At 42.6% G+C, this 25,613-nt stretch overlaps 1 protein-coding gene across 1 annotated transcript in view; it reads right to left on the bottom strand.

Annotated features, from left to right (window-relative positions):
* The window catches only part of LOC135464499 (titin-like), a 46,450-nt gene extending 20,837 nt beyond the window's left edge, over positions 1 to 25,613 (bottom strand). Inside the window, exons 1-2 of the mRNA XM_064741924.1 lie at positions 19,981 to 25,613; positions 304 to 19,947 (exon numbers count right to left, since the gene is read on the bottom strand). Coding sequence (XP_064597994.1) covers positions 304 to 19,947; positions 19,981 to 25,464 — 25,128 coding nt within the window. The 5' untranslated portion in view covers positions 25,465 to 25,613. The remainder of the gene's footprint in view (positions 1 to 303; positions 19,948 to 19,980) is intronic.

Here is a 25,613-nt window from a genome sequence, read left to right as displayed (position 1 = left end):
AATAGCCACAAAAAAAGATAAAGCAATGCTGAAGAGGGATAAGTTATCTAATTTAAAAAAAATCACAAGAAAATTCTTAACAATTAAAAGTCATAAAACATTCTTGTATTCTGCAAGAGACGTATTTTAGTTTTTGGGGTCTAAATCTTTCCTTTTCTATCGCCCATTCTGCAGAATTTAAACAAAATAACTGAATAATAGAAATCAGATGCTCATAACTGATTGTATATAAATTTCTATGATATTAATTGATCTAACTTTCGAATTAGTAGTAAACTTTTTACAAACATCTAAGACAATCACCTTAACACAAGTTTCATCAGCTTTATCAACTTCTTCTCCTTCCACTTCACGCTTTATTTCAGGTTGTTTCACCGGGGTTACATCTAGCTCGGCCTCTTGTGCAGATTCCTCAGCTTCAGGTAAGGCACCAATATGAGGAGATACATCTAACTCAGCTTCAACTTCTTCCTCTCCTTCCGATTCTACCTCAACTTCAGCCTCTATTTCCTCCTTTGCGGGGAAGTCTATATCAACTTCTACTTCCTCAACTAAGCTTTCTACTTCAGATAAAACATCAGCCTCAGTTTCCACTTCTTCCTCTGTCATAATCTCTGCTTTTTCAAGTGAAGCTTCAGGCTGCAATTCTTCAACCACATCTCCTTCCACTTCACGTTTCATTTCAGGTTGTTTCACCGGAGTTACATCTAGCTCGGCCTCTTGTGCAGATTCCTCAGCTTCAGGTAAGCCACCAATATGAGGAGATACCTCTAACTCAGCTTCAACTTCTTCCTCTCCTTCCGATTCTACCTCAACTTCAGCCTCTATTTCCTCCTTTGCGGGGAAGTCTATATCAGCTTCTACTTCCTCAACTTCGCTTTCTACTTCAGATAAAACATCAGCCTCAGTTTCCACTTCTTCCTCTGTCATAATCTCTGCTTTTTCAAGTAAAGCTTCAGGCTGCAATTCTTCAACCACATCTCCTTCCACATCACGTTTGATTTCAGGTTGTTTTACCGGTGTTACATCTAGCTCGGCCTCTTGTGCAGATTCCTCAGCTTCAGGTAAGCCACCAATATGAGGAGATACCTCTAACTCAGCTTCAACTTCTTCCTCTCCTTCCGATTCCACCCCAACTTCAGCCTCTATTTCCTCCTTTGCGGGGAAGTCCACATCAGCTTCTACTTCCTCAACTCCGCTTTCTTCGTCAGATAAAACATCAGATACAGTTTCCACTTCTTCCTCTGTTATAATCTCTGCTTTTTCAAGTGTGTCTTCTTCAAGTAAAGCTTCAGGCTGCAATTCTTCAACCACATCTCCTTCCACTTCACGTTTGATTTCAAGTTGTTTCACCGGTGTTACATCTAGCTCGGCCTCTTGTGCAGATTCCTCAGCTTCAGGTAAGCCACCAATATGAGGAGATACCTCTAACTCAGCTTCAACTTCTTCCTCTCCTTCCGATTCCACCCCAACTTCAGCCTCTATTTCCTCCTTTGCGGGGAAGTCCACATCAGCTTCTACTTCCTCAACTTCGCTTTCTACTTCAGATAAAACATCAGATACAGTTTCCACTTCTTCCTCTGTTATAATCTCTTCATCTTCAAGTGAAGCTTCAGGCTGCAATTCTTCAACCACATCTCCTTCCACTTCACGTTTGATTTCAGGTTGTTTCACCGGTGTTACATCTAGCTCGGCCTCTTGTGCAGATTCCTCAGCTTCAGGTAAGCCACCAATATGAGGAGATACCTCTAACTCAGCTTCAACTTCTTCCTCTCCTTCCGATTCCACACCAACTTCAGCCTCTATTTCCTCCTTTGCGGGGAAGTCTATATCAGCCTCTACTTCCTCAACTACGCTTTCTTCTTCAGATAAAACATCAGCCTTAATTTCTACTTCTTCCTCTGTCATAATCTCTGCTTTTTCAAGTGTGTCTTCTTCAAGTGAAGCTTCAGGCTGCAATTCTTCAACCACATCTTCTCCTTCCACTTCACGTTTCATTTCAGGTTGTTTTACCGGTGTTACATCTAGCTCGGCCTCTTGTGCAGATTCCTCAGCTTCAGGTAAGCCACCAATATGAGGAGATACATCTAACTCAGCTTCAACTTCTTCCTCTCCTTCCGATTCCACCCCAACTTCAGCCTCTATGTCCTCCTTTGCGGGGAAGTCTATATCAGCCTCTACTTCCTCAACTCTGCTTTCTTCTTCAGATAAAACATCAGATACAGTTTCCACTTCTTCCTCTGTTATAATCTCTGCTTTTTCAAGTGTGTCTTCTTCAAGTGAAGCTTCAGGCTGCAGTTCTTCAACCACATCTTCTTCTTCCACTTCACGTTTGATTTCAGGTTGTTTTACCGGTGTTACATCTAGCTCGGCCTCTTGTGCAGATTCCTCAGCTTCAGGTAAGCCACCAATATGAGGAGATACATCTAACTCAGCTTCAACTTCTTCCTCTCCTTCCGATTCTACCTCAACTTCAGCCTCTATTTCCTCCTTTGTGGGGAAGTCTACATCAGCTTCTACTTCCTCAACTCCGCTTTCTTCTTCAGATAAAACATCAGATACAGTTTCCACTTCTTCCTCTGTTATAATCTCTGCTTCTTCAAGTGAAGCTTCAGGCTGCAATTCTTCAACCACATCTTCTCCTTCCACTTCACGTTTGACTTCAGGTTGTTTCACCGGTGTTACATCTAGCTCGGCCTCTTGTGCAGATTCCTCAGCTTCAGGTAAGCCACCAATATCAGGAGATACATATAACTCAGCTTCAACTTCTTCCTCTCCTTCCGATTCCACATCAACTTCAGCCTCTATTTCCTCCTTTGTGGGGAAGTCTATATCAGCTTCTACTTCCTCAACTTCGTTTTCTACTTCAGATAAAACATCAGCCTCAGTTTCCACTTCTTCCTCTGTTATAATCTCTGCTTCTTCAAGTGAAGCTTCAGGCTGCAATTCTTCAACCACATCTTCTCCTTCCACTTCACGTTTGATTTCAGGTTGTTTCACCGGGGTTACATCTAGCTCGGCCTCTTGTGCAGATTCCTCAGCTTCGGGTAAGCCACCAACATGAGGAGATACATCTAACTCAGCTTCAACTTCTCCCTCTCCTTCCGATTCCACCTCAACTTCAGCCTCTATTTCCTCCTTTGCGGTGAAGTCTAAATCAACTTCTACTTCCTCAACTCCGCTTTCTTCTTCAGACAAAACATCAGCCTCACTTTCTATTTCTTCCTCTGTCATAATCTCTGCTTTTTCAAGTGTGTCTTCTTCAAGTGAAGCTTCAGGCTGCAATTCTTCAACCACATCTTCTTCTTCCACATCACGTTTGATTTCAGGTTGCTTTACCGGTGTTACATCTAGCTCGGCCTCTTGTGCAGATTCCTCAGCTTCAGGTAAGCCACCAATATGAGGAGATACATCTAACTCAGCTTCAACTTCTTCCTCTCCTTCCGATTCTACCTCAACTTCAGCCTCTATTTCCTCCTTTGCGGGGAAGTCTATATCAGCCTCTACTTCCTCAACTCCGCTTTCTACTTCAGATAAAACATCAGCCTCAGTTTCCACTTCTTCCTCTGTCATAATCTCTGCTTTTTCAAGTGTGTCTTCTTCAAGTGAAGCTTCAGGCTGCAATTCTTCAACCACATCTTCTTCTTCCACTTCACGTTTGATTTCAGGTTGTTTCACCGGTGTTACATCTAGCTCGGCCTCTTGTGCAGATTCCTCAGCTTCAGGTAAGCCACCAATATGAGGAGATACATCTAACACAGCTTCAACTTCTTCCTCTCCTTCCGATTCCACCTCAACTTCAGCCTCTATTTCCTCCTTTGCGGGGAAGTCTATATCAGCTTCTACTTCCTCAACTCCGCTTTCTTCTTCAGATAAAACATCAGCCTCAGTTTCCACTTCTTCTTCTGTCATAATCTCTGCTTTTTCAAGTGTGTCTTCCTCAAGTGAAGCTTCAGGCTGCAATTCTTCAACCACATCTTCTTCTTCCACTTCACGTTTGATTTCAGGTTGTTTTACCGGTGTTACATCTAGCTCGGCCTCTTGTGCAGATTCCTCAGCTTCAGGTAAGCCACCAATATGAGGAGATACCTCTAACTCAGCTTCAACTTCTTCCTCTCCTTCCGATTCTACCTCAACTTCAGCCTCTATTTCCTCCTTTGCGGTGAAGTCTACATCAGCTTCTACTTCCTCAACTTCGCTTTCTACTTCAGATAAAACATCAGATACAGTTTCCACTTCTTCCTCTGTTATAATCTCTGCTTTTTCAAGTGAAGCTTCAGGCTGCAATTCTTCAACCACATCTCCTTCCACTTCACGTTTCATTTCAGGTTGTTTCACCGGTGTTACATCTAGCTCGGCCTCTTGTGCAGATTCCTCAGCTTCAGGTAAGCCACCAATATCAGGAGATACATCTAACTCAGCTTCAACTTCTTCCTCTCCTTCCGATTCTACCTCAACTTCAGCCTCTATTTCCTCCTTTGCGGGGAAGTCTATATCAGCCTCTACTTCCTCAACTCCGCTTTCTACTTCAGATAAAACATCAGCCTTAATTTCTACTTCTTCCTCTGTCATAATCTCTGCTTTTTCAAGTGTGTCTTCTTCAAGTGAAGCTTCAGGCTGCAATTCTTCAACCACATCTTCTTCTTCCACTTCATGTTTGATTTCAGGTTGTTTTACCGGTGTTACATCTAGCTCGGCCTCTTGTGCAGATTCCTCAGCTTCAGGTAAGCCACCAATATGAGGAGATACATCTAACTCAGCTTCAACTTCTTCCTCTCCTTCCGATTCTACCTCAACTTCAGCCTCTATTTCCTCCTTTGCGGGGAAGTCTATATCAGCCTCTACTTCCTCAACTCCGCTTTCTACTTCAGATAAAACATCAGCCTCAGTTTCCACTTCTTCCTCTGTCATAATCTCTGCTTTTTCAAGTGTGTCTTCTTCTAGTGAAGCTTCAGGCTGCAATTCTTCAACCACATCTTCCACATCACGTTTGATTTCAGGTTGTTTCACTGGTGTTACATCTAGCTCGGCCTCTTGTGCAGATTCCTCAGCTTCAGGTAAGCCACCAATATGAGGAGATACATCTAACTCAGCTTCAACTTCATCCTCTCTTTCCGATTCCACATCAACTTCAGCCTCTATTTCCTCCTTTGCGGGGAAGTCTATATCAGCCTCTACTTCCTCAACTCCGCTTTCTTCTTCAGATAAAACATCAGCCTCAGTTTCCACTTCTTCCTCTGTTATAATCTCTGCTTTTTCAAGTGTGTCTTCTTCAAGTAAAGCTTCAGGCTGCAATTCTTCAACCACATCTCCTTCCACTTCACGTTTGATTTCAGGTTGTTTCACCGGTGTTACATCTAGCTCGGCCTCTTGTGCAGATTCCTCAGCTTCAGGTAAGGCACCAATATGAGGAGATACCTCTAACTCAGCTTCAACTTCTTCCTCTCCTTCCGATTCCACATCAACTTCAGCCTCTATGTCCTCCTTTGCGGGGAAGTCTATATCAGCTTCTACTTCCTCAACTTCGCTTTCTACTTCAGATAAAACATCAGCCTCAGTTTCCACTTCTTCCTCTGTTATAATCTCTGCTTCTTCAAGAGAAGCTTCAGGCTGCAATTCTTCAACCACATCTTCTCCTTCCAATTCACGTTTGATTTCAGGTTGTTTCACTGGTGTTACATCTAGCTCGGCCTCTTGTGCAGATTCCTCAGCTTCAGGTAAGCCACCAATATGAGGAGATACATCTAACTCAGCTTCAACTTCTTCCTCTCCTTCTGATTCCACCTCAACTTCAGCCTCTATTTCCTCCTTTGCGGTGAAGTCTAAATCAACTTCTACTTCCTCAACTCCGATTTCTTCTTCAGACAAAACACCAGATACAGTTTCCACTTCTTCCTTTGTCAAAATCTCTGCTTCTTCAAGTGTGCCTTCTTCAAGTGAAGCTTCAGGCTGCAATTCTTCAATCACGTCTTCTCCTTCCACTTCACGCTTGATTTCAGGTTGTTTCACCGGTGTTACATCTAGCTCGGCCTCTTGTGCAGATTCCTCAGCTTCAGGTAAGCCACCAACATGAGGAGATACATCTAACTCAGCTTCAACTTCTTCCTCTCCTTCCGATTCCACCCCAACTTCAGCCTCTATTTCCTCCTTTGCGGGGAAGTCTACATCAGCTTCTACTTCCTCAACTTCGCTTTCTACTTCAGATAAAACATCAGATACAGTTTCGACTTCTTCCTCTGTTATAATCTCTGCTTCTTCAAGTGAAGCTTCAGGCTGCAATTCTTCAACCACATCTCCTTCCACTTCACGTTTGATTTCAGGTTGTTTCACCGGTGTTACATCTAGCTCGGCCTCTTGTGCAGATTCCTCAGCTTCAGGTAAGGCACCAATATGAGGAGATACCTCTAACTCAGCTTCAACTTCTTCCTCTCCTTCCGATTCCACCTCAACTTCAGCCTCTATGTCCTCCTTTGTGGGGAAGTCTATATCAGCTTCTACTTCCTCAACTTCGCTTTCTACTTCAGATAAAACATCAGCCTCAGTTTCCACTTCTTCATCTGTTATAATCTCTGCTTCTTCAAGTGAAGCTTCAGGCTGCAATTCTTCAACCACATCTTCTCCTTCCACTTCACGTTTGATTTCAGGTTGTTTCACTGGTGTTACATCTAGCTCGGCCTCTTGTGCAGATTCCTCAGCTTCAGGTAAGCCACCAATATGAGGAGATACATCTAACTCAGCTTCAACTTCTTCCTCTCCTTCTGATTCCACCTCAACTTCAGCCTCTATTTCCTCCTTTGCGGTGAAGTCTAAATCAACTTCTACTTCCTCAACTCCGATTTCTTCTTCAGACAAAACACCAGATACAATTTCCACTTCTTCCTTTGTCAAAATCTCTGCTTCTTCAAGTGTGCCTTCTTCAAGTGAAGCTTCAGGCTGCAATTCTTCAATCACGTCTTCTCCTTCCACTTCACGCTTGATTTCAGGTTGTTTCACCGGTGTTACATCTAGCTCGGCCTCTTGTGCAGATTCCTCAGCTTCAGGTAAGCCACCAACATGAGGAGATACATCTAACTCAGCTTCAACTTCTTCCTCTCCTTCCGATTCCACCCCAACTTCAGCCTCTATTTCCTCCTTTGCGGGGAAGTCTACATCAGCTTCTACTTCCTCAACTTCGCTTTCTACTTCAGATAAAACATCAGATACAGTTTCCACTTCTTCCTCTGTTATAATCTCTGCTTCTTCAAGTGAAGCTTCAGGCTGCAATTCTTCAACCACATCTCCTTCCACTTCACGTTTGATTTCAGGTTGTTTCACCGGTGTTACATCTAGCTCGGCCTCTTGTGCAGATTCCTCAGCTTCAGGTAAGCCACCAATATGAGGAGATACATCTAACTCAGCTTCAACTTCTTCCTCTCCTTCCGATTCCACCTCAACTTCAGCCTCTATTTCCTCCATTGCGGGGAAGTCTGTATCAGCTTCTACTTCCTCAACTCCGCTTTCTTCTTCAGATAAAACACCAGATACAGTTTCCACTTCTTCCTTTGTCAAAATCTCTGCTTCTTCAAGTGTGTCTTCTTCAAGTGAAGCTTCAGGCTGCAATTCTTCAACCACATCTTCTCCTTCCACTTCACGTTTAATTTCAGGTTGTTTCACCGGGGTTACATCTAGCTCGGCCTCTTGTGCAGATTCCTCAGCTTCAGGTAAGCCACCAATATGAGGAGATACATCTAACTCAGCTTCAACTTCTTCCTCTCCTTCCGATTCCACCTCAACTTCAGCCTCTATTTCCTCCTTTGCGGGGAAGTCTATATCAGCTTCTACTTCCTCAACTTCGCTTTCTTCTTTAGATAAAACATCAGCCTCAGTCTCCACTTCTGCTTCTGTTATAATCTCTGCTTCTTCAAGTGAAGCTTCAGGCTGCAATTCTTCAACCACATCTTCTCCTTCCACTTCACGTTTCATTTCAGGTTGTTTCACCGGTGTTACATCTAGCTCGGCCTCTTGTGCAGATTCCTCAGCTTCAGGTAAGGCACCAATATCAGGAGATACATCTAACTCAGCTTCAACTTCTTCCTCTCCTTCCGATTCCACCTCAACTTCAGCCTCTATTTCCTCCTTTGCAGGGAAGTCTATATCAGCCTCTACTTCCTCAACTCCGCTTTCTACTTCAGATAAAACATCAGCCTCAGTTTCTATTTCTTCCTCTGTCATAATCTCTGCTTTTTCAAGTGTATGTTCTTCAAGTGAAGCTTCAGGCTGCAATTCTTCAACCACATCTTCTCCTTCCACTTTACGTTTCATTTCAGGTTGTTTCACCGGTGTTACATCTAGCTCGGCCTCTTGTGCAGATTCCTCAGCTTCAGGTAAGGCACCAATATGAGGAGATACCTCTAACTCAGCTTCAACTTCTTCCTCTCCTTCCGATTCCACCTCAACTTCAGCCTCTATTTCCTCCTTTGCGGGGAAGTCTATATCAGCTTCTACTTCCTCAATTCCGCTTTCTACTTCAGATAAAACATCAGTCTCAGTATCTACTTCTTCCTCTGTTATAATCTCTGCTTTTTCAAGTGTGCCTTCTTCAAGTGAAGCTTCAGGCTGCAATTCTTCAACCACATCTTCTTCTTCCACTTCACGTTTGATTTCAGGTTGTTTCACCGGTGTTACATCTAGCTCGGCCTCTTGTGCAGATTCCTCAGCTTCAGGTAAGCCACCAATATGAGGAGATACCTCTAACTCAGCTTCAACTTCTTCCTCTCCTTCCGATTCCACACCAACTTCAGCCTCTATTTCCTCCTTTGCGGGGAAGTCTATATCAGCCTCTACTTCCTCAACTCCGCTTTCTACTTCAGATAAAACATCAGCCTCAGTTTCCACTTCTTCCTCTGTCATAATCTCTGCTTTTTCAAGTGAAGCTTCAGGCTGCAATTCTTCAACCACATCTTCTCCTTCCACTTCACGTTTGATTTCAGGTTGTTTCACCGGGGTTACATCTAGCTCGGCCTCTTGTGCAGATTCCTCAGCTTCAGGTAAGGCACCAATATCAGGAGATACCTCTAACTCAGCTTCAACTTCTTCCTCTCCTTCCGATTCCACCTCAACTTCAGCCTCTATGTCCTCCTTTGCGGGGAAGTCTATATCAGCTTCTACTTCCTCAACTTCGCTTTCTTCTTTAGATAAAACATCAGCCTCAGTTTCCACTTCTTCCTCTGTTATAATCTCTGCTTTTTCAAGTGAAGCTTCAGGCTGCAATTCTTCAACCACATCTTCTTCCACTTCACGTTTAATTTCAGGTTGTTTCACCGGTGTTACATCTAGCTCGGCCTCTTGTGCAGATTCCTCAGCTTCAGGTAAGCCACCAATATCAGGAGATACATCTAACTCAGCTTCAACTTCTTCCTCTCCTTCCGATTCCACCTCAACTTCAGCCTCTATGTCCTCCTTTGTGGGGAAGTCTATATCAGCTTCTACTTCCTCAACTTCGCTTTCTTCTTTAGATAAAACATCAGCCTCAGTTTCCACTTCTTCCTCTGTTATAATCTCTGCTTTTTCAAGTGAAGCTTCAGGCTGCAATTCTTCAACCACATCTTCTACCACTTCACGTTTAATTTCAGGTTGTTTCACCGGTGTTACATCTAGCTCGGCCTCTTGTGCAGATTCCTCAGCTTCAGGTAAGCCACCAATATCAGGAGATACATCTAACTCAGCTTCAACTTCTTCCTCTCCTTCCGATTCTACCTCAACTTCAGCCGCTATTTCCTCCTTTGCGGGGAAGTCTATATCAGCCTCTACTTCCTCAACTCCGCTTTCTACTTCAGATAAAACATCAGCCTCAGTTTCCACTTCTTCCTCTGTCATAATCTCTGCTTTTTCAAGTGAAGCTTCAGGCTGCAATTCTTCAACCACATCTCCTCCTTCCACTTCACGTTTGATTTCAGGTTGTTTCACCGGGGTTACATCTAGCTCGGCCTCTTGTGCAGATTCCTCAGCTTCAGGTAAGGCACCAATATGAGGAGATACCTCTAACTCAGCTTCAACTTCTTCCTCTCCTTCCGATTCCACCTCAACTTCAGCCTCTATTTCCTCCTTTGCGGGGAAGTCTATATCAGCCTCTACTTCCTCAACTCCGCTTTCTTCTTCAGATAAAACATCAGCCTCAGTTTCCACTTCTTCTTTTGTCATAATCTCTGCTTTTTCAAGTGTGTCTTCTTCAAGTGAAGCTTCAGGCTGCAATTCTTCAATCACATCTTCTCCTTCCACTTCACGTTTGATTTCAGGTTGTTTCACCGGTGTTACATCTAGCTCGGCCTCTTGTGCAGATTCCTCAGCTTCAGGTAAGCCACCAATATCAGGAGATACATCTAACTCAGCTTCAACTTCTTCCTCTCCTTCCGATTCCACATCAACTTCAGCCTCTATTTCCTCCTTTGCGGGGAAGTCTATATCAGTTTCTACTTCCTCAACTTCGCTTTCTTCTTTAGATAAAACATCAGCCTCAGTTTCCACTTCTGCCTCTGTTATAATCTCTGCTTCTTCAAGTGAAGCTTCAGGCTGCAATTCTTCAACCACATCTGTTACAACTAGCTCGGCCTCTTGTGCAGATTCCTCAGCTTCAGGTAAGCCACCAATATCAGGAGATACCTCTAACTCAGCTTCAACTTCTTCCTCTCCTTCCGATTCTACCTCATCTTCAGCCGCTATTTCCTCCTTTGCGGGGAAGTCTATATCAGCCTCTACTTCCTCAACTCCGCTTTCTACTTCAGATAAAACATCAGCCTCAGTTTCCACTTCTTCCTCTGGTATAATCTCTGCTTTTTCAAGTGTGTCTTCTTCAAGTGAAGCTTCAGGCTGCAATTCTTCAACCACATCTTCTTCTTCCACTTCACGTTTGATTTCAGGTTGCTTTACCGGTGTTACATCTAGCTCGGCCTCTTGTGCAGATTCCTCAGCTTCAGGTAAGCCACCAATATGAGGAGATACATCTAACTCAGCTTCAACTTCTTCCTCTCCTTCCGATTCTACCTCAACTTCAGCCTCTATTTCCTCCTTTGCGGGGAAGTCTATATCAGCTTCTACTTCCTCAACTTCGCTTTCTACTTCAGATAAAACATCAGCCTCAGTTTCCACTTCTTCCTCTGTTATAATCTCTGCTTTTTCAAGTGAAGCTTCAGGCTGCAATTCTTCAACCACATCTTCTCCTTCCACTTCACGTTTGATTTCAGGTTGTTTCACCGGTGTTACATCTAGCTCGGCCTCTTGTGCAGATTCCTCAGCTTCAGGTAAGGCACCAATATGAGGAGATACCTCTAACTCAGCTTCAACTTCTTCCTCTCCTTCCGATTCCACATCAACTTCAGCCTCTATTTCCTCCTTTGCGGGGAAGTCTATATCAGATTCTACTTCCTCAACTTCGCTTTCTTCTTTAGATAAAACATCAGCCTCAGTTTCCACTTCTTCCTCTGTTATAATCTCTGCTTTTTCAAGTGAAGCTTCAGGCTGCAATTCTTCAACCACATCTTCTCCTTCCACTTCACGTTTGATTTCAGGTTGTTTCACCGGTGTTACATCTAGCTCGGCCTCTTGTGCAGATTCCTCAGCTTCAGGTAAGGCACCAATATGAGGAGATACATCTAACTCAGCTTCAACTTCTTCCTCTCCTTCCGATTCTACCTCAACTTCAGCCTCTATTTCCTCCTTTGCGGGGAAGTCTATATCAGCCTCTACTTCCTCAACTCCGCTTTCTTCTTGAGATAAAATATCAGTCTCAGTATCTACTTCTGCCTCTGTCATAATCTCTGCTTTTTCAAGTGTGCCTTCTTCAAGTGAAGCTTCAGGCTGCAATTCTTCAATCACATCTTCTCCTTCCACTTCACGTTTGATTTCAGGTTGTTTCACCGGTGTTACATCTAGCTCGGCCTCTTGTGCAGATTCCTCAGCTTCAGGTAAGCCACCAATATCAGGAGATATATCTAACTCAGCTTCAACTTCTTCCTCTCCTTCCGATTCCACCTCAACTTCAGCCTCTATGTCCTCCTTTGCGGGGAAGTCTATATCAGCTTCTACTTCCTCAACTTCGCTTTCTTCTTTAGATAAAACATCAGCCTCAGTTTCCACTTCTTCCTCTGTTATAATCTCTGCTTTTTCAAGTGAAGCTTCAGGCTGCAATTCTTCAACCACATCTTTTTCCACTTCACGTTTAATTTCAGGTTGTTTCACCGGTGTTACATCTAGCTCGGCCTCTTGTGCAGATTCCTCAGCTTCAGGTAAGGCACCAATATCAGGAGATACCTCTAACTCAGCTTCAACTTCTTCCTCTCCTTCCGATTCCACCTCAACTTCAGCCTCTATTTCCTCCTTTGCGGGGAAGTCTATATCAGCTTCTACTTCCTCAACTTCGCTTTCTTCTTTACATAAAACATCAGCCTCAGTTTCCACTTCTGCCTCTGTTATAATCTCTGCTTCTTCAAGTGAAGCTTCAGGCTGCAATTCTTCAACCACATCTTCTCCTTCCACTTCACGTTTGATTTCAGGTTGTTTCACCGGTGTTACCTCTAGCTCGGCCTCTTGTGCAGATTCCTCAGCTTCAGGTAAGCCACCAATATGAGGAGATACCTCTAACTCAGCTTCAACTTCTTCATCTCCTTCCAATTCTACCTCAACTGCAGCCTCTATTTGCTCCTTTTCCTCAATTTCAGATGAAACTTCAGTTACGTCTTCAGGTGTTTCTTCTGGCTTTGATTTTTCAACCTCAGTTTGTGAGGGGTAGATTTCCTCAGTTGCTCCAAAGTCAGAATCACCAGTTATATCCTCTGTTGCTGCCTCAGTTTCGACAGAAACTTCAGTTACTTCTTCACGTGTGTCTACTGGTTTTGTTTCTTCAGCCTCAATTTCTGAGGGTAGCACGTCCTCTTGACCTTCAAGCTCGCCAGTTACATCCTCTGTCGTTTGCACAATATCAGCGGAAACTTCAGATACTTCTTCAGTTGTTTCTTTCCGTTTTGTTTCTTCAGGTTGAATTTCTGAGGGTTGGACTTTCTCTGGTGCTTCAAATTCAGCCTCACCAGTTACATCCTCTGTCGTTTCCTCAAGTCCGACAGAAACTTCAGTTACTTCCTTATGTGTTTCTTCTCGCCTTGTTTCCTCAGTCTCTATTTCTGAAGGCTGCACGTCTTCTGGTACATGAAATTCAACCTCACCACATACATCCTCTGTAAAGTCCACAATATCAGCAGAAACTTCACTTATTTCTTTGGGTGATCCTTCTGGTTTTGTTTCTTCAGCCTCAATTTGTGAGGGTTTGATTTCCTTGGTTGCTTCAAAGTCAACGTCAACAATTACATTTTCTGTCGTTTCCTCAATTTCAGTAGAAACTTCGGTTACTTCTTCAGGTGTTATTGCTGGTTTTGTTTCTTCAGCCTCCATCACCGAAGGCTGGATTTTATCTGTTGCTTCAATGTCGATCTCACCACTAATATCTGCTGTGACTTCCTCAAGTTCAGTGGAAACTTTAGTTACTTCTTCAGGTGTTTTTTCTGTCTTTGTGTCTTCAGCCTCAATTTCTGACGGTTGCACCTGTTGTGGCGCTTCAAATTCGACCTCACCAGTTACATCCTCAGTCGATTCCACAATTTTAGAGGAAACTTCAGATAATTCATCACTTATTTCTTCTGCCATTGTCTCTTCAGCTTCAATTTCTGAGGGTTGCACGTCTTGTGGTGCTTCAAATGCAACCTCACAAGTCACATCCGCTGTCGTGTCCTCAATTTCAGCAGAAATTTCAGTTACTTCTTCTGGTGTTTCTTCTGGCTTTGTTCCTTCAGCCTCTATCACCGAAAGCTGGATTGCTTCAATGTCGATCTCACCAATAACATCGCCTGTGATTTCCTCAAGTTCAGCAGAAACTTCAGTTATTTCTTCAGGTGTCTCTTCTTGCTTTGTTTCTTCAGCCTCAATTTCTGAGGGTTGCACCTCATCTGGCGCTTCAAATTCGACCTCACCAGTTACATCAGTCTTTTCCTCAATTTCAGCACAAACTTCTGTTATTTGCTCAGTGGTTTCGTCCGACTTTGTTTCTTCAACCTCAATTTCTGAGGGTTGCACCTCTTTTGGTGCTTGAAATTCAACCTCACCAGTTACATCCTCTGTGGTTTCTTTAATTTCAGCAGAAACTTCAGTTACTTTTTCTGGTGTTTCCTCTGCCTTTATTTCCTCAGCCTCAATTTCTGATGGCTCCACTTCTTCTGGCGCTTCAAATTCAACCTCCCCAGTTACACCCTCTGCCGTTTCTTTAATTTCAGCAGAAACTTCAGTTATTTCTTCTGGTGTTTCCTCTGCCTTTATTTCCTCAGCCTCAATTTCTGATGGCTGCACTCCTTCTGGCGCTTCAAATTCAACCTCCCCAGTTACACCCTCTGCCGTTGCCACAATATCAGCGAAAACTTCAGATACTTCTTCTGGTGTTTCTTTTGGCTTTGTTTCTTCAGCCTCAATGTCTGAGGGTTGTACCTCTTCTGGTGCTTCTAATTCAACATCACCAGTTACATCCTCTATCAATTCCTCAATGTCAGCAGAAATTTCAGTTACTTCTTCTGGTGTTTGTTTTGGTTTTGTTTCTTCAGCGTCCATCACCGAAGGTTGGATTTTATCTGTTGCTTCAATGTCGATCTCACCAGTTACATCCCCTGGGGTTTCCTCAAGTTCAGCAGAAACTACAGTTACTTCTCTTGGTGTTTCTTTTGGCTTTGTTTCTTCAGCCTCAATTTCGGACGGTTGCACTTCTCCTTGTGTTTCAAATTCAACCTCACCAGTTACATCCTCTGTCGTTTCTTTAATTTCAACAGAAACTTGGGTCACTTCTTCTGGCGTTTCCTCTGGTTTTGTTTCTTCAGCCTCAATTTCTGATGGCTGTACCTCTTCTGGTGCTTCAAATTCGAACTCACCAGTTACATCCTCCGTCATTTCCTCAATTCCAGCAGAAACTTGAGTTACTTCTTCTGGTGTTTCTTTAGGCTTTGTTTCTTCAGCCTCAATGTCTGAGGGTTGCACCTCTTCTGGTGCTTCAAATTCGACCTCACCAGTCACATCCTCTGTCGTTTCCTCAATTTCAGCAGAAACTTGAGTTACTTCTTCTGGTGTTTCTTTTGGCTTTGTTTCTTCAGCCTCAATGTCTGAGGGTTGCAAATCTTCTGGTGCTTCAAATTCGACCTCACCAGTCACATCCTCTGTCGTTTCCTCAATTCCAGCAGGAACTTGAGTTACTTCTTCTGGTGTTTCCTCTGCCTTTATTTCCTCAGCCTCAATTTCTGATGGCTGCATCTCTTCTCGTGCTTCAAATTCGACCTCACCAGTTACATCCTCTGTCATTTCCTCAATTCCAGCAGAAACTTGAGTTACTTCTTCTGGTGTTTCTTTTGGCTTTGTTTCTTCAGCCTCAGTGTCTGAGGGTTGCACGTCTTCTAGTCCTTCAAATTCGACCTCACCAGTCACATCCTCTGTCGTTTCCACAATATCAGCGGAAACTTCAGATACTTCTTCAGTTGTTTCATCTGGTTTTGTTTCTTCAGCCTCAATTTCTGATGGCTGCACTTCTTCTGGTGTTTCATATTCGACCTCACCAGTCACATCCTCTGTCGTTTCCTCAATTTCAGCAGAAATTTCAGTTACTACATCAGGCGTTTCTTTTGGTTTTGTTTCTTCAGCCTCCATCACCGAAGGCTGGATTTTATCTGTTGCTTTAATGTCGATCTCACCAATAACATCCCCTCTGATTTCCTCAATTTCAGCAGAAACTTCAGTTACTTCTCCTGGTGTTTCTTCTGGCTTTGTTTCTTCAGCCTCAATTTCTGAGGGTTGCACTTCTTCTGGTGTTTCAAATTCGACCTCACCAGTTACATCCTCTGTCATTTCCACAATATCAGCGGAAACTTCAGATACTTCTTCAGTTGTTTCATCTGGTTTTGTTTCTTCAGCCTCAATTTCTGATGGCTGCACTTCTTCTGGTGTTTCAAATTCGACCTCACCAGTTACATCCTCTGTTGTTTCCTCAAGTTCAGCAGAAATTTCAGTTACTTCATCAGGCGTTTCTTCTGGTTTTGTTTCTTCAGCCTCCATCACCGAAGGCTGGATTTTATCTGTTGCTTTAATGTCGATCTCACCAATAACATCCCCTCTGATTTCCTCAATTTCAGCAGAAACTACAGTTACTTCTCCTGGTGTTTCTTCTGGCTTTGTTTCTTCAGCCTCAATTTCTGAGGGTTGCACCTCTTCTGGTGCTTCAAATTCAACCTCACCAGTTAAATCCTCTGTCGTTTCTTTAATTTCAGTAGAAACTTGAGTTACTTCTTCTGGTGTTTCTTTTGGCTTTGTTTCTTCAGCCTCAATGTCTGAGGGTTGCACCTCTTCTGGTGCTTCAAATTCGACCTCACCAGTCACATCCTCTGTCGTTTCCTCAATTTCAGCAGAAACTTGAGTTACTTCTTCTGGTGTTTCTTTTGGCTTTGTTTCTTCAGCCTCAATGTCTGAGGGTTGCACGTCTTCTAGTCCTTCAAATTCGACCTCACCAGTCACATCCTCTGTCGTTTCCACAATATCAGCGGAAACTTCAGATACTTCTTCAGTTGTTTCATCTGGTTTTGTTTCTTCAGCCTCAATTTCTGATGGCTGCACTTCTTCTGGTGTTTCAAATTCGACCTCACCAGTTACATCCTCTGTCGTTTCCTCAATTTCAGCAGAAATTTCAGTTACTTCATCAGGCGTTTCTTTTGGTTTTGTTTCTTCAGCCTCCATCACCGAAGGCTGGATTTTATCTGTTGCTTTAATGTCGATCTCACCAATAACATCCCCTCTGATTTCCTCAATTTCAGCAGAAACTTCAGTTACTTCTCCTGGTGTTTCTTCTAGCTTTGTTTCTTCAGCCTCAATTTCTGAGGGTTGCACTTCTTCTGGTGTTTCAAATTCGACCTCACCAGTTACATCCTCTGTCATTTCCACAATATCAGCGGAAACTTCAGATACTTCTTCAGTTGTTTCATCTGGTTTTGTTTCTTCAGCCTCAATTTCTGATGGCTGCACTTCTTCTGGTGTTTCAAATTCGACCTCACCAGTTACATCCTCTGTTGTTTCCTCAAGTTCAGCAGAAATTTCAGTTACTTCATCAGGCGTTTCTTCTGGTTTTGTTTCTTCAGCCTTTATCACCGAAGGCTGGATTTTATCTGTTGCTTTAATGTCGATCTCACCAATAACATCCCCTCTGATTTCCTCAATTTCAGCAGAAACTACAGTTACTTCTCCTGGTGTTTCTTCTGGCTTTGTTTCTTCAGCCTCAATTTCTGAGGGTTGCACCTCTTCTGGTGCTTCAAATTCAACCTCACCAGTTAAATCCTCTGTCGTTTCTTTAATTTCAGTAGAAACTTGAGTTACTTCTTCTGGTGTTTCTTTTGGTTTTGTTTCTTCAGCCTCAATGTCTGAGGGTTGCACCTCTTCTGGTGCTTCAAATTCGACCTCACCAGTCACATCCTCTGTCGTTTCTTCAATTTCAGCAGAAACTTGAGTTACTTCTTCTGGTGTTTCTTTTGGCTTTGTTTCTTCAGCCTCAATGTCTGAGGGTTGCACCTCTTCTGGTGCTTCAAATTCCACCTCACCAGTCACATCCTCTGTCGTTTCCTCAATTCCAGCAGAAACTTGAGTTACTTCTTCTGGTGTTTCTTTCGGCTTTGTTTCTTCAGCCTCAATGTCTGAGGGTTGCACCTCTTCTGGTGCTTCAAATTCGACCTCACCAGTTACATCCTCTGTCGTTTCCTCAATTCCAGCAGAAACTTGAGTTACTTCTTCTGGTGTTTCTTTTGGCTTTGTTTCTTCAGCCTCCATCACCGAAGGCTGGATTTTATCTGTTGCTTCAAAGTCCATCTCGCCAATAACATCCTCTGTGGTTTCCTCAAACTCAGCAGAAACCTTAGTTACTTCTTCAGGTGTCTCTTCTGGCTGTGTTTCTTCAGTCTCAATTTCTGAGGGTTGCACCTCTTCTGGCACTACAAATTCAACCTCACCAGTTACATCCTCTGTCATTTCTTTAATTTCAGTAGAAACTTCAGTTACTTCTTCTGGTGTTTCTTTTGGCTTTGTTTCTTCAGCCTCAATGTCTGAGGGTTGCACCTCTTCTGGTGCTTCAAATTCGACCTCACCAGTCACATCCTCTGTCGTTTCCTCAATTTCAGCAGAAACTTGAGTTACTTCTTCTGGTGTTTCTTTTGGCTTTGTTTCTTCAGCCTCAATGTCTGAGGGTTGCACCTCTTCTGGTGCTTCAAATTCCACCTCACCAGTCACATCCTCTGTCGTTTGCTCAATTCCAGCAGAAACTTGAGTTACTTCTTCTGGTGTTTCTTTCGGCTTTGTTTCTTCAGCCTCAATGTCTGAGGGTTGCACCTCTTCTGGTGCTTCAAATTCGACCTCACCAGTTACATCCTCTGTCGTTTCCTCAATTCCAGCAGAAACTTGAGTTACTTCTTCTGGTGTTTCTTTTGGCTTTGTTTCTTCAGCCTCCATCACCGAAGGCTGGATTTTATCTGTTGCTTCAATGTCCATCTCACAAATAACATCCTCTGTGGTTTCCTCAAACTCAGCAGAAACCTTAGTTACTTCTTCAGGTGTCTCTTCTGGCTGTGTTTCTTCAGTCTCAATTTCTGAGGGTTGCACCTCTTCTGGCGCTACAAATTCAACCTCACCAGATACATCCTCTGTCGTTTCTTTGATTTCAGCAGAAACTTCAGTTACTACTTCTGGTGTTTCTTCTACCTTTGTTTCTTCAGCCTCAATTTCTGAGGGTTGCACGTCTTCTAGTCCTTCAAATTCGACCTCACCAGTCACATCCTCTGTCGTTTCTTTAATTTCAGTAGAAACTTCAGTTACTTCTTCTGGCGTTTCCTCTGGTTTTGTTTCTTCAGCCTCAATTTCTGTTGGCTGTACCTCTTCTGGTGCTTCAAATTCGACCTCACCAGTTACATCCTCTGTCATTTCCTCAATTCCAGCAGAAACTTGAGTTACTTCTTCTGGTGTTTCTTTTGGCTTTGTTTCTTTAGCCTCAATTTCTGATGGCTGCACCTCTTCTGGTGCTTCAAATTCGACCTCATCAGTTACATCCTCTGTGGTTTCCTCAATTCCAGCAGAAACTTGAGTTACTTCTTCTGGTGTTTCTTTTGGCTTTGTTTCTTCAGCCTCAATGTCTGTGGGTTGCACCTCTTCTGGTGCTTCATATTCGACCTCACCAGTTACATCCTCTGTCGTTTCCTCAATTTCAGCAGAAACTTGAGTTACTTCTTCTGGTGTTTCTTTTGGCTTTGTTTCTTCAGCCTCAATGTCTGAGGGTTGCACCTCTTCTGGTGCTTCAAATTCGACCTCACCAGTTACATCCTCTGTCATTTCCTGAATTCCAGCAGAAACTTGAGTTACTTCTTCTGGTGTTTCTTTTGGTTTTGTTTCTTCAGCCTCCATCACCGAAAGCTGGATTTTATCTGTTGCTTTAATGTCGATCTCACCAATAACATCCCCTCTGATTTCCTCAATTTCAGCAGAAACTACAGTTACTTCTCCTGGTGTTTCTTCTGGCTTTGTTTTTTCAGCCTCAATTTCTGAGGGTTGCACTTCTTCTGGTGTTTCAAATTCGACCTCACCAGTTACATCCTCTGTCATTTCCACAATATCAGCGCAAACTTCAGATACTTCTTCAGTTGTTTCATCTGGTTTTGTTTCTTCAGCCTCAATTTCTGATGGCTGGACTTCTTCTGGTGTTTCTAATTCAACCTCACCAGTTAAATCCTCTGTCGTTTCTTTGATTTCAGAAGAAACTTCAGTTACTACTTCTGGTGTTTCTTCTACCTTTCTTTCTTCAGCCTCAATTTCTGAGGGTTCCACGTCTTCTAGTCCTTCAAATTCGACCTCACCAGTCACATCCTCTGTCTGTTCCACAATAACAGCGGAAACTTCAGATACTTCTTCAGTTGTTTTATCTGGTTTTGTTTCTTCAGCCTCAATTTCTGATGGCTGCACTTCTTCTGGTGTTTCAAATTCAACCTCACCAGTTAAATCCTCTGTCGTTTCTTTAATTTCAGTAGAAACTTGAGTTACTTCTTCTGGCGTTTCCTCTGGTTTTGTTTCTTCAGCTTCAATTTCTGATAGCTGCACTTCTTCAGGTGCTTCAAATTCAACATAACCAGTTACATCCTCTGTTGTTTCCTCAATTTCAGCAGAAATTTCAGTTACTTCTTCTGGTGTTTCTTTTGGTTTTGTTTCCTCAGCCTCCATCACCGAAGGCTGGATTTTATCTGTTGCTTTAATGTCCATCTCACCAATAACATCCCCAGTGATTTCCTCAAGTTCAGCAGAAACTTCAGTTACTTCTTCTGGTGTTTCTTTTCGCTTTGTTTCTCCAGCCTCAATTTCTGAGGATTGTACCTCTTCTGGTGCTTCAAATTCAACCTCACCAGTTACATCCTCTGTCGATTCCTCATATCCAGCAGAAACTTGAGTTACTTCTTCTGGTGTTTCTTTTGGTTTTGTTTCTTCAGCCTCCATCACCGAAGGCCGAATTGTATCTGTTGCTTCAATGTCGATCTCAGTAATAGCATCCCCTGAGATTTCCTCAAGTTCAGCAGAAACTACGGTTACTTCTCTTGGTGTTTCTTTTGGCTTTGTTTCTTCAGCCTCAATTTCAGACGGTTGCACCTCTTCTGGCGATTGAAATTCATCCTCACCAGTTACATCCTCTGTCGTTTCTTCAATTCCAGCAGAAACTTCAGCTACTTCTTCTGGTGTTTCTTTCGGCTTTGTTTCTTCAGCCTCAATGTCTGAGGGTTGTACCTCTTCTGGTGCTTCAAATTCAACCTCACCAGTTACATCCTCTGTCGTTTCCTCAATTTCAGCAGAAATTTCAGTTACTTCTTCTGGTGTTTCTTTTGGCTTTGTTTCTTCAGCCTCCATCACCGAAGGCTGGATTTTATCTGTTGCTTCAATGTCCATCTCACCAATAACATCCTCTGTGGTTTCCTCAAGTTCAGCAGAAACCTTAGTTACTTCTTCAGGTGTCTCTTCTGGCTTTGTTTCTTCAGCCTCAATTTCTGAGGGTTGCACGTCTTCTAGTCCTTCAAATTCGACCTCACCAGTCACATCCTCTGTCGTTTCCACAATATCACCGGTAACTTCAGATACTTCTTCAGTTGTTTCATCTGGTTTTGTTTCTTCAGCCTCAATTTCTGATGGCTGCACATCTTCTGGTGTTTCAAATTCGACCTCACCAGTTATATCCTCTGTCGTTTCCTCAATTTCAGCAGAAATTTCAGTTACTTCATCAGGCGTTTCTTTTGGTTTTGTTTCTTCAGCCTCCATCACCGAAGGCTGGATTTTATCTGTTGCTTTAATGTCGATCTCACCAATAACATCCCCTCTGATTTCCTCAATTTCAGCAGAAACTACAGTTACTTCTCCTGGTGTTTCTTCTGGCTTTGTTTCTTCAGCCTCAATTTCTGAGGGTTGCACTTCTTCTGGTGTTTCAAATTCGACCTCACCAGTTACATCCTCTGTCATTTCTTTAATTTCAGTAGAAACTTCAGTTACTTCTTCTGGCGTTTCCTCTGGTTTTGTTTCTTCAGCCTCAATTTCTGAGGGTTGCACCTCTTCTGGCGCTTCAAATTCGACCTCACCAGTTACATCCTCTGGCGTTTCCTCAAGTTCACCAGAAACTTGAGATACTTCTTCCGGGGTTTCTTCTGGCTTTGTTTCTTTAGCCTCAATTTCTGAGGGATGCACTTCCTCTGGTACTTTAATTTCAACCTCACCAATGACACCCTCTGTCGTTTCCTCAATTTCAGGAGACACTTCAGTTATTTCTTCCGGTGTGTGTTTAGCTTTGGTTTCCTGAGCCTCAATTTCTGATGGCTGCAGGTCTTCGCGTGCTTCAAATTCAACCTCACCAGTGACATCCTCTGTCGTTTCCTCAAGTTCAGCAGAAACTTCAGTTACTTTTTCAGGTGTCTCTTCTGGCTTTGTTTCCTCAGCCTGAATTTCTGAGGGTTGCACTTCCTCTGGCGCTTCAAATTCAGCCTCACCAGTTACATCCTTCTTTGGCTGAGGCTGTGGTTGGATTTGAATTTCTTCCTTGAAAGTTTTCTCTGGCAATTCATGTCCTGGAAGCTGGTCTTCTTCCTCAACTACTTTCTCAGGTTGAGTTTCATCTATTTCTTCAAATACTTTCTCAGGCTGTTCTGGCATTATCTCCTCTTTTGTAGCTTCTTCAGTAAATTGTGTGATTTTGATTGTTTGCCTAAATATTTCCATTGTTTGATCTTGTGATGGTGCAATTTCAAATTCCACAGTTTCACGTTCAGGCTGAAGTTCTGTTTCTTCCTTAAATGTTCCTTCTTCCTCCCCATCTATTGTTTCTTCAATCTCTTTTGTTATCTCAACCGTTTGTTCAAAAGTGGTTTCTTCCTCAGCAGGCTTTTCTGGTTTGAATTGAATCTCTACAACTTCTTTTTCTGGTTGAGGCTGTGGTTGGATTTCAATTTCCTCTTTGAGGGTTTCTTGAGTAACTTCATCTTCTAAAATTTCTTCCACCTCTTTGGTTACTTCCACTGTCTCTTCAAAGGTAGTTTCTTCCTCAGCAGGCTGTTCTGGAATGAATTCAATCTCTGCAATGTCCTTTTCTGGCTGAGGCTGTTGGATTTTAATTTCCTCTTGGAAGGTTTTATGAGTAACTTCATCTTCTGGAATTTCTTCCACCACTTTGGTTACTTCCACTGTCTCTTCAAAGGTAGTTTCTTCCTCAGCAGGCTGTTCCGGTTTGAATTCAATCTCTACAACTTCTTCTTCTGGTTGAGGCTGTGGTTGGATTTCAATTTCCTCTTTGAAGGTTTCTTGAGTAACTTCATCTTCTGGAATTTCTTCCACCTCTTTGGTTACTTCCACTGTCTCTTCAAATCTACTTTCTTCCTCAGCCGGCTGTTCTGGTTTGAATTGAATCTCTACAACTTCTTTTTCTGGTTGAGGCTGTGGTTGGATTTCAATTTCCTCTTTGAGGGTTTCTTGAGTAACTTCATCTTCTGGAATTTCTTCCACCTCTTTGGTTACTTCCACTGTCTCTTCAAAGGTAGTTTCTTCCTCAGCAGGCTGTTCCGGTTTGAATTCAATCTCTACAACTTCTTCTTCTGGTTGAGGCTGTGGTTGGATTTCAATTTCCTCTTTGAAAGTTTCTTCAGTAACTTCATCTTCTGGAATTTCTTCCAACTCTTTGGTTACTTCCACTGTCTCTTCAAATCTACTTTCTTCCTCAGCCGGCTGTTCTGGTTTGAATTCAATCTCTACAACTTCCTTTTCTGGTTGAGGCTGAGGGTGTATTTCAATTTCCTCTTTGAAGCTTTCCTCTGGAAATTCATCTTCTGGAATTTCTTCCACATCTTTGGTTACTTCAAGGGTTTCTTCCACAGTGGTTCCTTCCTCAACGGTCTGTTGTGGTTTGAATTTAACTTCCACAACTTCCTTTACTGGCTGAGGCTGGGCTTCTTCCTCAACTACTTCCTCAGACTGAATTTGATCTATTTCTGCAAATACTTTCTCAGGCTGTTCTGGCATTATCTCCTCTTTTGTAGCTTCTTTGGTAAATTGTGTGATTTTGATTGTTTGCCTAAATGTTTCCACTGTTTCATCTTGTGATGGTGCAATTTCAAATTCCACAGTTTCACGTTCAGGCTGAAGTTCCATTTCTTCCTTAAATGTTTCTTCTTCGTCCTCCTCTATTGTTTCTTCAATCTCTTTTGTTATCTCAACTGTTTGTTCAAAAGTGCTTTCTTCCTCAGCCGGCTGTTCCGGTTTGAATTCAATCTCTACAACTTCCTTTTCTGGTTGAGGTTGTGGTTGGATTTCAATTGCCTCTTTGAAGCTTTCCTCTGGCAATTCGTCTTCTGGAATTTCTTCCACATCACTGGTTACTTCAATGGTTTCTTCAACAGTGGTTTCTTCCTCAACAGTCTGTTGTGGTTTGAATTCAACTTCCACAACTTCCCTTTCTGGCAGACACTGAGCTTCTTCCTCAACTACCTCCTCAGGCTGAGTTTCATCTATTTCTTCAAATACTTCTTCAGGCTGTTCTGGCATTATCTCCTCTTTTGTAGCTTCTTTGGTAAATTGTGTGATTTTGATTGTTTGCCTAAATGTTTCCACTGTTTCATCTTGTGATGGTGCAATTTCAAATTCCACAGTTTCACGTTCAGGCTGAAGTTCTATTTCTTCCTTAAATGTTTCTTCTTCCCCCTCCTCTATTGTTTCTTCAATCTCTTTTGTTATCTCAACTGCTTGTTCAAAGCTAGTTTCTTCCTCAGCAGGCTGTTCTGGTTTGAATTGAATCTCTACAACTTCTTTTTCTGGTTGAGGCTGTGGTTGGATTTCAATTTCCTCTTTGAAAGTTTCTTCAGTAACTTCATCTTCTGGAATTTCTTCCATTTCTTTGGTTATTTCCACTGTCTCTTCCACAGTAGTTTCTTCCTCAGGAGGCTGTTCTGGTTTGAATGCAATCTCTACAACTTCTTGTTCTGGTTGAGCTTGTGCTGGGATTTCAATTTCCTCCTTGCAAGTTTCCTCTGGCAATTCATCTTCTGGAATTTCTTCCACATCTTTAGTCATTTCAACTGTTTTTTCAACAGTTGTTTCTTCCTCAAATGTCTGTTGTGTTTTGAATTCAACTTCCACAACTTCCCTGTCTGGTTGAGGCTGGGCCTTTCTCTCAAGTACTTCCTCAGGTTGAGTTTCATCTATTTCTTCAAATACTTTCTCAGGCTGTTCTGGCATTATCTCCTCTTCTTTAGCTTCTTGAGTAAATTGTGTGATTTTGATTGTTTGCCTAAATGTTTCCACTGTTTCATCTTGTGATGGTGCAATTTCAAATTCCACAGTTTCGAGTCCAGGCTGAGGTACCATAACTTCCGTAAATGTTTCTTCTTCCCCCTCCTCTATTGTTTCTTCAATCTCTTTCGTTATCTCAACTGTTGGTTCAAAAGTGGTTTCTTCCTCAGCAGGCTGTTCTGGTTTGAATTCGATCTCTACAACTTCCTGTTTGGGTTGAGGCTGTGGTTGGATTTCAATTTCATCTTTGAAAGTTTCTTGAGTAACTTCATCTTCTAGAATTTCTTCCATTTCTTTGGTTACTTCCACTGTCTCTTCAAAGGCAGTTTCTTCCTCAGGAAACTGTTTTGGTTTTTTCGGAACCTCTTCAAAAACTTCACTCATTACTTCTTCGGGAGTTTCTTTGATGGTTTCAGAGACTTCGGTGGTGTCTTTTTGAGTTTCTCTAGTCATTTTTTCTTCCACTTCAACTTCGCTAGGTTTAACTTTCTCCGGACTTTCTTTGGCAACTTCACTCATTACTTCTTCAGGTGTTTCTCCAATGGTTTCATAGATTTCAGTGATATCTTGCTGTGTTTCTGTCATAATTTCTTCTTCAGTTCGCCCTTCAGTAGCTGAGCTTTATCCGGAATCTCTTGGACAATTTCACTTGTTTCTTCTTCAGGAGTTTCCTTAAGGGCTTCAGAGATTTCAGAGATATCTTCCTGGGTTTCTGTAGTTATTTCTTCTACAGT

Source organism: Liolophura sinensis, chromosome 4 (genome assembly GCF_032854445.1).
Source record: "Liolophura sinensis isolate JHLJ2023 chromosome 4, CUHK_Ljap_v2, whole genome shotgun sequence".
Taxonomy (NCBI): Eukaryota; Metazoa; Mollusca; class Polyplacophora; order Chitonida; family Chitonidae; genus Liolophura; species Liolophura sinensis.
Note: the sequence above shows the minus strand (reverse complement) of the source record. Positions and strands in the feature narration are given on the sequence as shown.